The sequence below is a fragment of the Anolis carolinensis genome, chromosome 3 (genome assembly GCF_035594765.1).
Source record: "Anolis carolinensis isolate JA03-04 chromosome 3, rAnoCar3.1.pri, whole genome shotgun sequence".
Classification (NCBI taxonomy): domain Eukaryota; kingdom Metazoa; phylum Chordata; class Lepidosauria; order Squamata; family Dactyloidae; genus Anolis; species Anolis carolinensis.
In genome coordinates, this window is record NC_085843.1 from 124935926 (window position 1) to 124949795 (window position 13870).

The following is a 13870-nucleotide window of genomic DNA, read 5'->3' on the forward strand; positions in this document are numbered from 1 at the left end:
ATAAAAGAGGTGAATAGTGTTCCTCTCGTTTACTGTCACTTTCCATTGTCTTAATAGTTCTGATCTTTTGGGTTGCACAGTACAATTGATGTAGCGACAGAATCCATGAAGCACATTATTCTGCTGTGTAACAAGGTATCAGGCCTTCCTATTCTGGTCTGTTGATTTGCTTCCCAATAACAAGCAAGAAGAAACAAATCACAAAAGCTTTGAAAAAATAGCTTTCCCTCATTTTCTCGATAAAGTGCAATGCCTGCCATTTTGAAGGAACACATCTATCGCAATAATATTTGGCAGGATACTCTCCATCTACACTGACTAGTTAGGTCAGCTGATATGACTATCAGGCCCCTGGCCATATCTATGTTCATTGCAATCCTGCATTCTCCGAACTTGGGCAGCCCAGGGAATTGGGATGGCAGACTCCTTCCCGCGACACCTCCCATCTGTGTTGTAGCAGTCTTTGGCTGCAACAAGGGACGTACCTATTCATTGTCATTTGTCCTGATGCCAGTCGGGGCAATGGGAAGCACTGCAAAGGGAGGAGGGCGACAAGGGGGAATTTCTTCTTCCTCCCCCCTTGCTATCTCATGGCTCTGGATGATGTAAGAGCAAGTGTCATGGCTGAACATGTGTTAGTATTAGATGTACCTATAGTGTCTATTCTGCATATTCATGTGGACTTTTGTTTTTGATATGCAACTGGTTGTGAGTCCTTTCTCACAAGGAGTGAATCATTGATCTTATAGTGAAGAGAAGAAACACATTCTTTGCCCCATCTGCATCTAATGATTTCAGCTCTAGAGACTGAAAGCAGATTCTTTCTCTTATTCATGCCATATTAGAAAATATTCTCACTTTATATCAGCTTTCCGGGTAGCACCACTGTATGACAGTATTAAGAACTGACTTTTATAGATAACAAGTCAAAACCATCTAAGTCTAAAGAATGACTTTTGTTTTCAAACCCTTTGCTATCATCAGTCATTCTTATCTTGCCATTGTTGGAAAAGCGGTGGCTTTTGAAGAATTAATGAACTGAAATGAACTTCCCCTTTAAAGAACTGGGTTTTAAAACACACGTTCCTGATATTTAAATAAAAATAATAATTTCCCATAGAATAACATGTACTAAAAGAGACAAAAGAAATTTAAAAAGTAAAAAAGAGAGAGATGAGAAAGAACAGCAAAGAACAGGTGGAAAGCTAACAATTCTTCCTATATATAATACCTTCTTGGTATGGATCTACAGTGTCATATAATGAAGTTTCAGAATGCAAATTAACTTCATTGAACTGGATTATAGGGCAGTATTGACTCATAATCCACTTCACTGCAGTTAATCTACATTCTGAAACTTCATTGTATGGCAGTGTAAATCCAACCTCCAACATTAACACAATCCACAAACTCCTTCAGTTTGACCAAACACATGAATGATCAAAGCTTTCAGTTACCATGAAAGTAACATGAAAGTTTTTTTCTACAAAATGACTAGGCAATCAGTGGTTCCCATCCAACAGGAAAAAACTAAAAGTATCTCAAGTAAGAAATTGTTATTTCTTTATAATGTGATGCCATTACCATCTTTTTTCCAATGTATCACACTACAATCAATATCTTTCTTACATATTGCTTCTCTAACCTAAATTAGCCACCATATTTGTATGTATATATAAACTAGTAATATCTAGTGATATATAAACTATATATATTTGTCTAACTTATATTTAATCTATGGCTCATACATACCTAGCCTAGTGTGAAGCATTTATCCAACCTTCTCTTTAAATTTGATGTAACCTAGAAACATCCTTATTCAAGCCAGAACTCTTACCTCAAGAAGCCCAAGGATCTGCCTTTGTTATTTCTAAGACAAATAAATCCAATCCTTTAATCACCTAAAACTTTTATATTTAATGTAAGGTTTTCTACCAAGTCTCAACTCTTGTAAAAATTGAACGTAACTCATCTAAAATAAATAAACCTGCAGTGAGTACATCATCCTAACCACATAATTTATCTTAATTTTAAATACTTTGTCTCCTTCTATATCAGCTCTCTGGGCAATTAACCCAGAGGACCACAGTTTCTGGTTTGTTTGTTTTTTACTTTCTCAACACTGTCCTGAGAACCTGTACTGCCATCTCTTCTCTGCTCTAAAATCGAATTATAGAATCATAGAATCATAGAATAGTAGAGTTGGAAGAGACCTCATGGGCCATCCAGTCCAACCCCCTGCCAAGAAGCAGGAAATTGCATTCAAAGCACCCCCGACAGATGGCCATCCAGCCTCTGCTTAAAAGCCTCCAAGGAAGGAGCCTCCACCACAGCCCGGGGGAGAGAGTTCCACTGTCGAACAGCCCTCACAGTGAGGAAGTTCTTCCTGATGTTCAGGTGGAATCTCCTTTCCTGTAGTTTGAAGCCATTGTTCCGTGTCCTAGTCTGCAGGGCAGCAGAAAACAAGCTTGCTCCCTCCTCTCTATGACTTCCCTTCACGTATTTGTACATGGCTATCATGTCTCCTCTCAGCCTTCTCATAGCAGGTTTCTATTCTTCTTTTTTTCTTCTCTACCTTTCTCCATATCTTTTTTTCCAGACTGAACCTCCCATTTCCTTAATTGGAGCAAGAAGGACTGCACTCTTTATCATCCTGCTTAGGCTCCTCAGTTGCATAAACATCAGCCCTTCTTGGGACTCCTTTCCAACCGGTCATCACCTGCTTTAAATCTTCCTTTACTAATTTCACTTTTTTGAATATTTCATCCCAAATTGCTTTAGCATCTGGGTTTTAAAAATATATTTCCATACATTGCTCCTATTCTTCAAACATTTTCATCTTTTTTTATCTAGTTAATTCTTTGGTATTATCCAAAAATTAGATGTTCCTAAATTTCTGTTGGTATGTAAATCCTGCAAAAATAGCATGTTCTTAATTTATTGTGATTCAGAAGTTCTCACACTTCTTGCTTGTTGTTCTTATTATTCTTTAATTAAAGGTTAAGTCCTTTTAGTCTTCAATTGTATTTGTAAAAAATATTATAACTTCTTGTTCTTTATCAAAAGTTCCTTAAAAATGTGCCATAGTTAATTTATTCACATCTCTTGTTTACACAAAGAAGTAAATTCATATAGACTGGAATAATGCCTCTGGACCCTTCCAGACAGCATCAGAATGTGGGGCAAAACACATCAAATAAGTGGGGCAAAACATCGTAGTACCTTAAGGAGAGTCCAGAAACCGAGCTGTCAGTTCCAGTAAATGTTTCCCCGATGTCCTGACAGGTTCAGTTGTAGTGGATTGTAGAAATCCACAAGATGGATGCAGGAGATTCCCTGGAAGTTATTTTTAATTTTTTATTGACTCTCCGAAATGTGCTGGACTTCATAAGTGCTGATGTGGTTATACTAATGTGCACACAAGCAGATTTCTTGTCATTATCACTCCTCACCCTCCAGCTGTCTTTACTTTTTCCCTCTTGAATCCCACTTTACCTTTGGGCTCACTTTCCTGCCATGCTGGTGCTGACCGTATAAATTCAAGCTCTGTTTAATTTCATAAACATCAGAACTAAGGAATGGTTACAGAGAGTTCTCATTTAGCCACCTGTGTGTCCGTGGTTCCATTTGTTTACAGCCCTCATCAGCTGTTTTGGGATTTTTAAATGCACACATGCACTGGAGCAGTCCACACCAGCGTATAGCAATGAAGTCATATGTTTTTCTAGACTGCAGGGGTATACAAAGATGCGAGTATACACATTTTTCAGGCAAAATTGGATTTTAAGTGCATCTTTTTAATACGTGTTTTTCAGCACACATTTTTGGCAAATGTCAAGTAGCCACCCCCCCCCCCCCCCCCCGGTCCTGGTTTCTTCTGCATTTTATGGCCTGTGCAGAAGAGCCCTCAAAGTCCATTGTTTATTGTGCCTGATTCAAGACAACATCTGGCAGTGCAAGACTGTTGAAGCTGATTACAACAAAAGAGAATTGTAGCAAAGGGATAACGTTCAGTAGGGAAATAAAGAATACTTAAAAACAACACCTTGAAAATGTTCCTGCCCTCAATGAAAATGGGCATTGACAAATCAAAATATCCCATTGAGAAAATGGTCAACAACTAGTAAATTGTAGAGTTCTTTTGTTTGGTTAGTTGCATGTTGGGAGTGTTTTACAGTAATTAGAAAACTAAAAGTTATTTTTTCTGCAACTTGTGGCAGTGTCTAAAAAGTATTTCATTCATGTTTCTTCATTGTTTCTTCTTCTGATGATGATAATGTGAAAGGTTATTGTATTACTAGTTAGATTGTTTGGGAAAACCCTTTAGGACTGATAAGAAAAAAATGCAGAATTGGAAAACATTGCAATAGAACTTCATTTAAAAGTACAGTGTTCCCTCACTTATCATGGGGGTTACGTTCCAGGACCACCCGCGATAAGTGAAAATCCGTGAAGTAGAAATGCTAGGCTCCTCCTTAGGAAGCAAGTAGAAAGAGGGAGAGACTGAGACCACCACCACTGTAAATCATATTATTATGATTTATAATATTATTTTAGTGTTTATTAAAAAAAAAAACTGTCTGCCCTGCAGACTAGGATGTGGAACAATGGCTTCAAACTACAGGAATGGAGATTCCACCTGAACATCAGGAAGAACTTCCTCACTGTGAGAGCTGTTTGGCAGTGGAACTCTCTCCCCCAGACTGTGGTGGAGGCTCCTTCTTTGGAGGCTTTTAAGCAGAGGCTGGATGGCCATCTGTCGGGGGTGCTTTGAATGCGATTTCCTGCTTTTTGGAAGGGGGTTGGACTGGATGGCCCATGTGGTCTCTTCCAACTCTACTATTCTATGTGAAACAGTGAGTCACCGAAAAGCGAACAGTGAAGTAGTTGAGGGAACACTGTAATGTTTGTTGTTGTTTATTTGTTCAGTCACTTCCGACTCTTTGTGACCTCATGGACCAGCCCATGCCAGAGCTCCCTGTCAGCTGTTACCACACCCAGCTCCTTCAAGGTCAAGCCAGTACCTTCAAGGATACCATCCACCCATATTGCCTTTGGTCGGCTCCTCTTCCTGGTTAGAAGTGACTAAAACATTACTTGCTACAACAACAAGACTGCAATGGTGGTCATTGTGTTTTTATTTAGCTAGTTTATTTATTTATTTATTTATTTGCTCTATTTCTACCCTGCCTTTCTCTATTCTGAAGGGGACTCAAGGCGGCTTACATGGAGGCAATAATTCAATGCCTTAAAACATATAATATAGACATTGAAATTAAATTAGATTTAAACAGGCATATTAAACATTTAAAAATATTACACTAAAATCATGCCATCCATAATAATAATCCAGGCCTTTCCACAGTCAATTCCAAATGTCCAGATCTGTTATTGCACTACCCTATTTATTAAATCCCACAGCCAAGTTTTTATCTTTCTTCTAAAGGCTAGGAGGGAGGGGGCTGATCTAATGTCACTGGGGAGGTAGTTCCATACTCGAGGGGCCACCACTGAGAAGGCCCTGTTTCCCATCCCCACCAATCACGCCTGCGAGGGAGGCGGGACCGAGAGCAGGGCCTCCCCGGACCATCTTAATCTCCGAGATGGTTCATAACAAGAGATACATTTGGATAAGTAAGCTGGGCCGGAATCATTTTGGGCTTTATTGGCTAAAGCCAGCACTTTGAATTGTGCTTGGTAGCAGACTGGCAACCAGTGGAGCTGGCGCAACAGGGGAGTTGTATGCCCTTAGATTGATACCTCCACCTTTTCCCCAAGGTAGAATCCAAGTAATCTCATTATGCGGGCAAATCGAGTAGTTTGTTACAGGTAACACAAACATGGAATTAGAGAAGTGACTCCATCCACTTATTTTCCTTGTATGCGGTGTATTTGATTTTATTCATGTATTTATTGGAATGGAAGTCAGTCTTTTGAAAAAGGAAAATACATATCACAGCATCCATTGTGAACAGCCTTGTTCTCACACACATAGACACATACACAAAGAAGAGATGTAATCTGTTTCCTGATTCAATTCTTTTTTTTCTAGATTGAGAAAGTTCTATTAATTTGTCCTGAGTCAGCTTTAAAACTTATTTAATTTCAATATCAATTTTACTCCTTAACTAAAGGTAATTTAAACAATTTTCATTTGCAAGCAGTTCAAACAGTCATTACCAAAAAATTATAGTACACAGATATTCACTTTTCCTGCCTATTTTTCAATCAAATGTAGTTATGCTGGAAATCGCGGGTATCCATTCTGGCATGGGGTCTAATATAAAAACTTCACAAGTAAATAATGTGGAATATACCCATGAACAAAGTCCATGTTTGAAAAAAGGAGTGAGATTAATTTAGCTTCTCTTCTGGCCAAAGAACAATCCTTGGCACGCTATTATTGTGTTTCTTCTACTTATAGATTGTCAAATGTTTAACTTGGTCAGCAGAAAGACAGTTTTGTCATAATGGCACTGCATCTGCTACTTCTTATATGTTACTTGGAGACATGGATTTGTACTCAGATAGGAATAATATCTGCCAAGGACAAAACAGGGAAAGAGTGATATACCAAATAAACAGATTGAGTTTAATTTTTACAAGAACTCTATTTATAGCATTGTGGGTTGGAATGCATGCAGCTACATGAAGCATCAGTTTAGAAAAAATAAAATCAATGTCTGTGTTCTTTCTCTACCTTTTGATTTGTCCAGTTGATTTTCTTCAATGCTTACAAATTCATTCTTGTTCAGTACAAGAACAGTTAGCAACTATCAGCATCAAAGGCAAATAGTTGCAAGTTGTTGTGAGCAGCTACTGTGTAGACATATTTATGATATTAATAAGCACCAATATGCTCTTTTTTGATAAAATAAAATAAAAATAGAGTTTTTGAAGTTGCTTAACTCACTGCAGTATTTTTTGTATAAAGCATTTGCCGTTTTGTTTCAGCAGCTGTTGACATAAACATTTGAATGCTTGTTTAATAATGAATTTCCATAAAGCCATGTAAATAGTTGAGATAATTTCATTTACATTTTTCTCTGTAGGGGGATACCTCCTATGTGAAGGATCGTTGGTGTGTGTTCGATGGATTCATGGTTTTTTGTCTCTGGGTGTCATTAGTTTTACAGGTAATTATATTGTGCTAAATGAGAGCTGGAGTACAATTCCTATCTCAGTGTTCAAACTAAAGCTTATGTAGGAAATCTTCTTTCAGAAACAGCTGAGCTATGTCTGGAAATGTTGGCTATTACAGACCTGAAATCTATAATGCTTACTGCTGGACTGATGCATATAATTTATTTCAGACTTAGTTAAATCAGTACACTGTCATTTTCTTCAAATATTTTTAGATCTCTTGCCCAGTGAATCCTCATCCTTTCCTCTTGTTTACCAACTTGTGTGAAATAGCACACAATAGCAAACCTGAAATAGTAACCCTGCACACTTATTTATTTACTTCCTCTAATTCAGTCCTTTACCAATCTAGCCACTTTGAAAATGTGTTGTGTAGCTATTTTTTCCCCTTAAAATATTTTCTCTTGGAAGAAAAATAAATGAATAAAGGGGAAACATAGAAAGGATTCAAATTAAAGATAATTATGTCAGGACCTCCCAGAAGTGTCCATTAATGAGACAGTGTCCTTACTTATTAAAAGTTTCCTCTGGTAGTATCGGAAAATTTCAGGTACTATATTGTTCTTGTTGCTTTTGTTGTTATTTACTTTTAGTTTATTTAACTTACATTTTTTTGAGTTTCAATTTTGTAAATTAGTTTGCGAGATAACGTGATGTTTCAAGATGAGTTGTTTGCATTATAATACCCCTTGCTTAACATATTTCCAAAGAAATAGGGGCATTATAATTTAACTGATAAAATTAACTAAAAGAAGATTAACATGGGAAATAATTATATTGGAAATTGTATTATTTTGTTAAAAGTGAAAGATTTATACATTCTGAAGAGAAAGCAGAGTATTGATTTGTTCTGGAATATTAATAATTTTAAAGGTTAAAAAATAGGACAGATCAGAGGGGAAAGATTCCTTTTGTTCCTAGGTGTTTGAAATTGCTGAGATTGTTGACCAGATGTCACCTTGGGGAATGTTGAGGATCCCCCGGCCACTTATTATGATTCGAGCATTCCGGATCTACTTTCGCTTTGAACTTCCAAGAACTAGGATAACTAATATTTTAAAGTAAGTGAATCTTTTACTATTCATTTCCTAAATATAAATATGACTGTCTAAGGCCCCTTCTACACTGTCATATAAAATCCAAATTATCTGCATTGAACTGGATTATATGATAGTATAGACTCATATAATCCAGTTCAAAGCAAATAATGTGGATTATCTGCTTTGATAATCTGGATTATATGGCAGTGTAGATCCAGCCTAAGAATATATTGAAGGGAGGGGCTGCTTTCCTTTGTTTGCTATTTTCCAAAATGTTTTTCATTAATTAATTTATATTAAATTTATGTTATTAAGGATTAATTGTTTGAAAAATAACACAAGCTTATTAAGACGTTTTTAACCTATTTCTCTTTTTAGCCTGTAAACTACATTCTGTGACAGAAAACAAAATTTCTTTAAATGTTTCAGAGAACTGAATGATTTTTTTAGTCCAAGGTGTTTCACCAGATCAGGAATATTAAAGAATGCCTTAATGTGGATGATGATGTAGGTATGGAGCAGGCAATGTATTTTACCAAATATCTTTCCTTGGATTGCTAGTCCCAGGCTAGTCAATAGTGAGGGGCCATGGCAGTTGCAATCCAGAAATGAATTGAGCATCCTACTGCTTATGTCTCTAAAATCTGAGTACTTTCTGAAGTTTAGCTAAGGAGAAAACCATTTGCAGAGACAGACTATGGAAAAGTTTGCAACATATGGGGGGGAGGGGGAGGACATACCCACATTCATATGTTTTTGATATGAAAATCATAATCAATTCTTTTTACTTCTTAAAAATATTTTTAATTACACTATATAACACAATTGTTGTTCCTGGGTTATAAATGTCATTTCCTAATTAGTTCTATCATAAAAACATAATATATTGTGGCAGCCACAAAAATGAAGTTTTTGGAATACAACTCCTTGCAAAGTAAGTATTGCACAATTTAACAAGAAATGACACATTCAAATAAGAAACAGATTTTTTTTCAAATGTTGTTAAAAGGTGTTATGCCGATTTGTTTGTTTTTCATTTATTTTCATTTGAAAAATATTATTCAAGGACTAAACCATAATGTAGTTATCCCTTCCATTACAAGGCTGTCGTTTATTCCCATGAATTCTAGTGGATTGTGGATGGGATGCTGGATTGCTGATATTGAAAGGGTATGTTTGGACTCTATTGTTCAAAATTCTACAAATTTGACTGAGGCACTCCAGTCTACACAGTGATATTCTTAGGGCCTCATTCCATTTGAGTGTTTGTACATCCTAAAATGCTTCCAGGATACTTGGAGGGCAGAGCCTGCCGATTCCTTCAGACAACGCATAGCTACTTCCGGCAGGGTTCTGTCCTCCCAGTGTGCTGACAGCATCCTCGGATTCTGCCCAGAGGACATGAGAGGCTTCCCGTGCTCTCATTGACAAGAACAGGGCAAGTACTGAGATAAACCGCATGGCAACACTTTCCCCTGTGGAATGGGGAAAGCACCAATGAAGTTGATGCAGGGCGCATAGTGATAGTTTCCTCCACTGCCTGCCAGATTCGCCACGCTGTCTGCTGAATCACCCCGCTATTACCCACGTTTTGGACCTCAATGTAATGAGTTCCTATTTCTCCACTTTGACTGAAGTGGAATAAAACAACTGCTGAATATTTACTGTTCCTCTTCCTTTCTCCCCCCCCCCCCCTCCCCTTTTAGGCGTTCAGGTGAACAAATTTGGAGTGTTTCTATATTTCTTCTGTTCTTCCTGCTTTTATATGGCATTCTGGGAGTGCAAATGTTTGGACCTTTCACATATCATTGTGTAACAAATGATACAAAGCCAGGGTAAGTCTCATTCTCAAACTTTGTCGTAATAAGTTTTTTATTTGCTGAATGGGTGTACAAATGAATTTTAGTCAAATGGCCACATTCCCTCTTATGCCAAGGGTAGGTAGAGATTAGTACAGAAGTGGGTGGAACTATTGTCCACACTGTTTGATTCACCCATGTGCACCCAGACATTTATTTTTCTCTTTATCTCTCATACAAAAAAAAAGTGGAGAAAGAGAAGTAAAGAAAACCTGTTTTACAATCCAGGTTAACTTTATGGGAATACTCTCTCCTTGCTTCACCAGCCTGGCTAGCTAGATGAGTAAGGATAGACTAATCTACTTTGCCATCCCTTATAGGTCATCCTGCTTCTCAGCTGTTTCCTGAGGATGCTGTGTAGATGTGTATACAAAATCTTTCCTGCCTGCTATCTTCTTTCCATATCACATGAGAAATAAGCATTCAGTGGAGGAGAAGGAGCTCCATCTTCATCCTTGATCTCCAGGCACCTTGAAGCAAGCAGTTCCTAAGAAAACTGCTTTCCAATATTTGCTTTGCTGAGAAATGTGGCTTTGGAACAGAAAAAAGGATGTCACTTGGGGCATGGTGGGTTGGCAAGGTCTAAAGCTAAACCTGATGACATAAGATATAAACATAAATAGTGTAGAACTAAATTAGAAATAGAAATGTAAAATGGAAGCAGGACCTCAAGTAAGGCACAGATTTTGCTAGAATTAGAACTTCACTAAAAATATGGGTTAAGTGGATGGGCCTAAATACTCTAAAGACACCAGGGTCCATCTCATTTTGGCAGCTAAAGACATACAACTCTAGTTAACACATGGCTGGAAGACCACCAAAGAATATAGGTGCTGTAGGCAATATTTCAGAGAAGGGAACTGGCAAACCATCTCCAAGGATTACTTGCCAACAGCAACCCGAAGGCACATGTATACACATGTAGTTTAGTGCTCTTTGAAACGACTGCCACAGGATGGCTACATGCACCTCAGGTGTGAATGTGGCTACCAAAACTCAGCACAGGTAGATTCCCAAGGTTGCCCCCTTTCTGGCATTTTTAAAAAATAAGGCAAATTGCCTCTTCTGGAAAACATGAGAATTCACATCAGATGGCCCTTCAATGGCTCAATGTCTTTTTTGAAAAAGTAATTTTTCAAAAACTGAAGTGAATTTTCAGATTTTTTGGTTCTAGACAGGCCCAAAGTATCATGTGTTTTAAATGCTAGTTTCACTGTCATATGAAGGCAATGTCATCCCCCCCCCCCCCCGGGCAACTGGGGTTTGCAGAGGCAGGATGGCTATGGGGACTGATAGTCAGGATTATGTGTGGAAATCCTAAGGGCCAATCCTCAAAGACCCCATACCAGGGAAGGTGTGAACCTCTCTGGAAAGTTCACATTTTCCCATAATGTTTAAACCAGGATTAAACCTAGAATTCCAGCTTTGTATTATCTGTATTATCTGTATTATCATGAGGCATTGATTGGATGCCTCATGATAATGTGCCCCCTACACCGCATTTTAGTGGATTGTAGATGGGGTCTTTGGCAGCTAGCACAGCCTCAGAAAAATTCTAGAGATAGTGAGTTGTCCCCTGAATCCATTTAAATTACCTCCCATGATGTAGGTGTCCAGAGGAACACACACAGTTAGAATACAGACAAGGTAATGGGTGCCTCAAGGTGCATGCTGAGATTCATTATGCAAACAGTTTTTTTATTCAGAAATGCTTTGTTTCATTTCTTAGTTAAATGGTCACAGATAGACCTTTTTATCACTGCTATTGTTAAGCAGTTGAAAGTCAGAAATCCTTGTCAGACTATTGCACATCACCAACACTGGAATACATTCTGCCAAGAAAACCCCTTAGGGTTTTCTTAGCAGAATGTTCCAATAAGTCAGAAATGACTTGAAGGCACACAACACCAAACTTTTATTTATGTTCTAAGTGCTTGTGTTTGATATTTTGCTGCTTCAAATTGTTAACTAGCCTAGGGTATATGCTACAAAGTCAGTCAGTCAGACAGGCAGACAAGCAAGATAGTAAGAGACTAAGAAAGTTAGACATGGTTTTAAATTTTTCAAAGCTCAAAGTAGTTAATCTTTGATTTTCAGACTCCTAAATTCCTAATGTTGGTGCCATCATTAACATCAATGCAATGATAATTTAGATCACAGGTAGAGACCTTTCACAATACACAATGAAAGCATTATACTTCCACTTCCGCTTTGTTCAAGAAGAGACATGTCGCATTTTCAACTAGAAAGCTCCTTTAGTGCTTCTTTAGTGCTTCTGACCAAACTACAAACACCTAGATTCAGCACTTAAATTGAAACCATAGTGCTATAATGAATAATGTCAAAGGGCACCTATTGATTCCACATCTCTTTCTGATGTTGTTGCTGTTTACTGTTTTTCAATAACATACTCAGAAATTTCAGGAAAGTATTAACTACTTAATAATATTCAGTTCAAGTGTGTTTAGAGACATTGGTTAATGAGAATAATATCATGCCTAGTACATAATGGCCCAAGAGAGATGTTGATGATTAATCCAAATTACCTGACATAGCTGTGTTCTGACTATTGGTCCCCAAACGTTGCTTTATTGTTTACGTCCATGTAATTTAATGTGGTCAAAGCTGAACTGATGGCTTGTTTGTTGACCTGGGCATACAATATTGTCCACCTGGGCAAATTAATATTTTCTACCCTACTGAATATTACTTGTATTATTCTTATTAACCAATGTCTCTAAACACACTTGAACTGAATATTACTCATATTTTTCAGATTTTTCCAAGGAGGGGCTGCAGTCCTGTATGTCTCAATGTGGGGCAGTAGTTCTGCATGTGGACTAAACCATATACCACCATGGGGCTTCCTGCACAGCCTCTGAGGCACTAAGCAGATGGCATGAAGGAAGCCAATTATGGCTCAGGAAAGCTATGAATGGGGTCTAAAAGGAAACAGAATGTATCAAAAGGTAGAGATTTGCCTCTGAGCAAATTCAAACAGGAACTGAACTGGAACCATCAGTGTTAGAAGTTGACACAGAGAGGGTTTTGAGTTGATAAAGTCAGAATTTTGGATTTGAGGGAAAACAATATATGCTTTTAGAGAGTTAAGAGAATAGAATATTAGAAAAGAATGTATTGTTCTACTGTGTTTAATAAATCTATTTTTGTTTCTTTAAACCTGTCTCTGGCTCTCTATGAGGCCTGAATTAGAATCAGACCATGCATACCAAAACTAGAGAACTCACATAACCACAAGTCCACATGTAAAGGGTCGCTCTGAGGCCCAGAAATCCAGTCCAGCAAGGAAATAATTGGGATAACAAAAATAGAGTGAGGGGCAGGATTCCTGGGGATGGAGTTTGGGACCACCCAGGACAAAGGAATGTGTCACACTCTCCAACATACCAGGGGTCCTAGAGCTGCTGTAATTATCTTGTGTCTGGGTACAAGGCCATTACCATCTGCTTCTCTGATCTGTGCTTTTCTGTTCCTACCCACTCTTCATAGCTACGTGGAAGAGATTTCAGAGTCTGCATAAGTTCAGGGTTTTGGGTCTTGCAGAGGTAGGGAGGGAACAATAATCTCCACAGCATACCAAAAAGGAAGTTCACAGGTCTAAAGGATATTTGTGTGTGTGCCACAAATAAAATGCAAAGAGATTTGAGTATGACAATGATTGGCTGCACTCGTTTGGTTATTAACACGTCTCAAACAACAGAAAGTCTCTATTTTAGCTTTTCCAAGTGTACTTTAAATCCCATCTTGATACCAGTGCTCCCTACTTGAAGTCTAAAAGCAAGTATGTTGAGAACAGGGTCTTCCAAT

General features: G+C 37.9%; 1 protein-coding gene across 5 annotated transcripts in view; it reads left to right on the forward strand.

The window, feature by feature from the left end:
• nalcn (sodium leak channel, non-selective) overlaps window positions 1–13870 on the forward strand; it is a 300357-nt gene that overhangs the window by 46242 nt on the left and 240245 nt on the right. For all 5 annotated transcript variants that reach the window (XM_062975470.1, XM_062975471.1, XM_008106968.3 and 2 more), the window contains 3 exons: window positions 7053–7136; window positions 8065–8204; window positions 9890–10018. In XM_062975470.1, the coding sequence (XP_062831540.1) occupies window positions 7053–7136; window positions 8065–8204; window positions 9890–10018 (353 nt within the window). The remainder of the gene's footprint in view (window positions 1–7052; window positions 7137–8064; window positions 8205–9889; window positions 10019–13870) is intronic.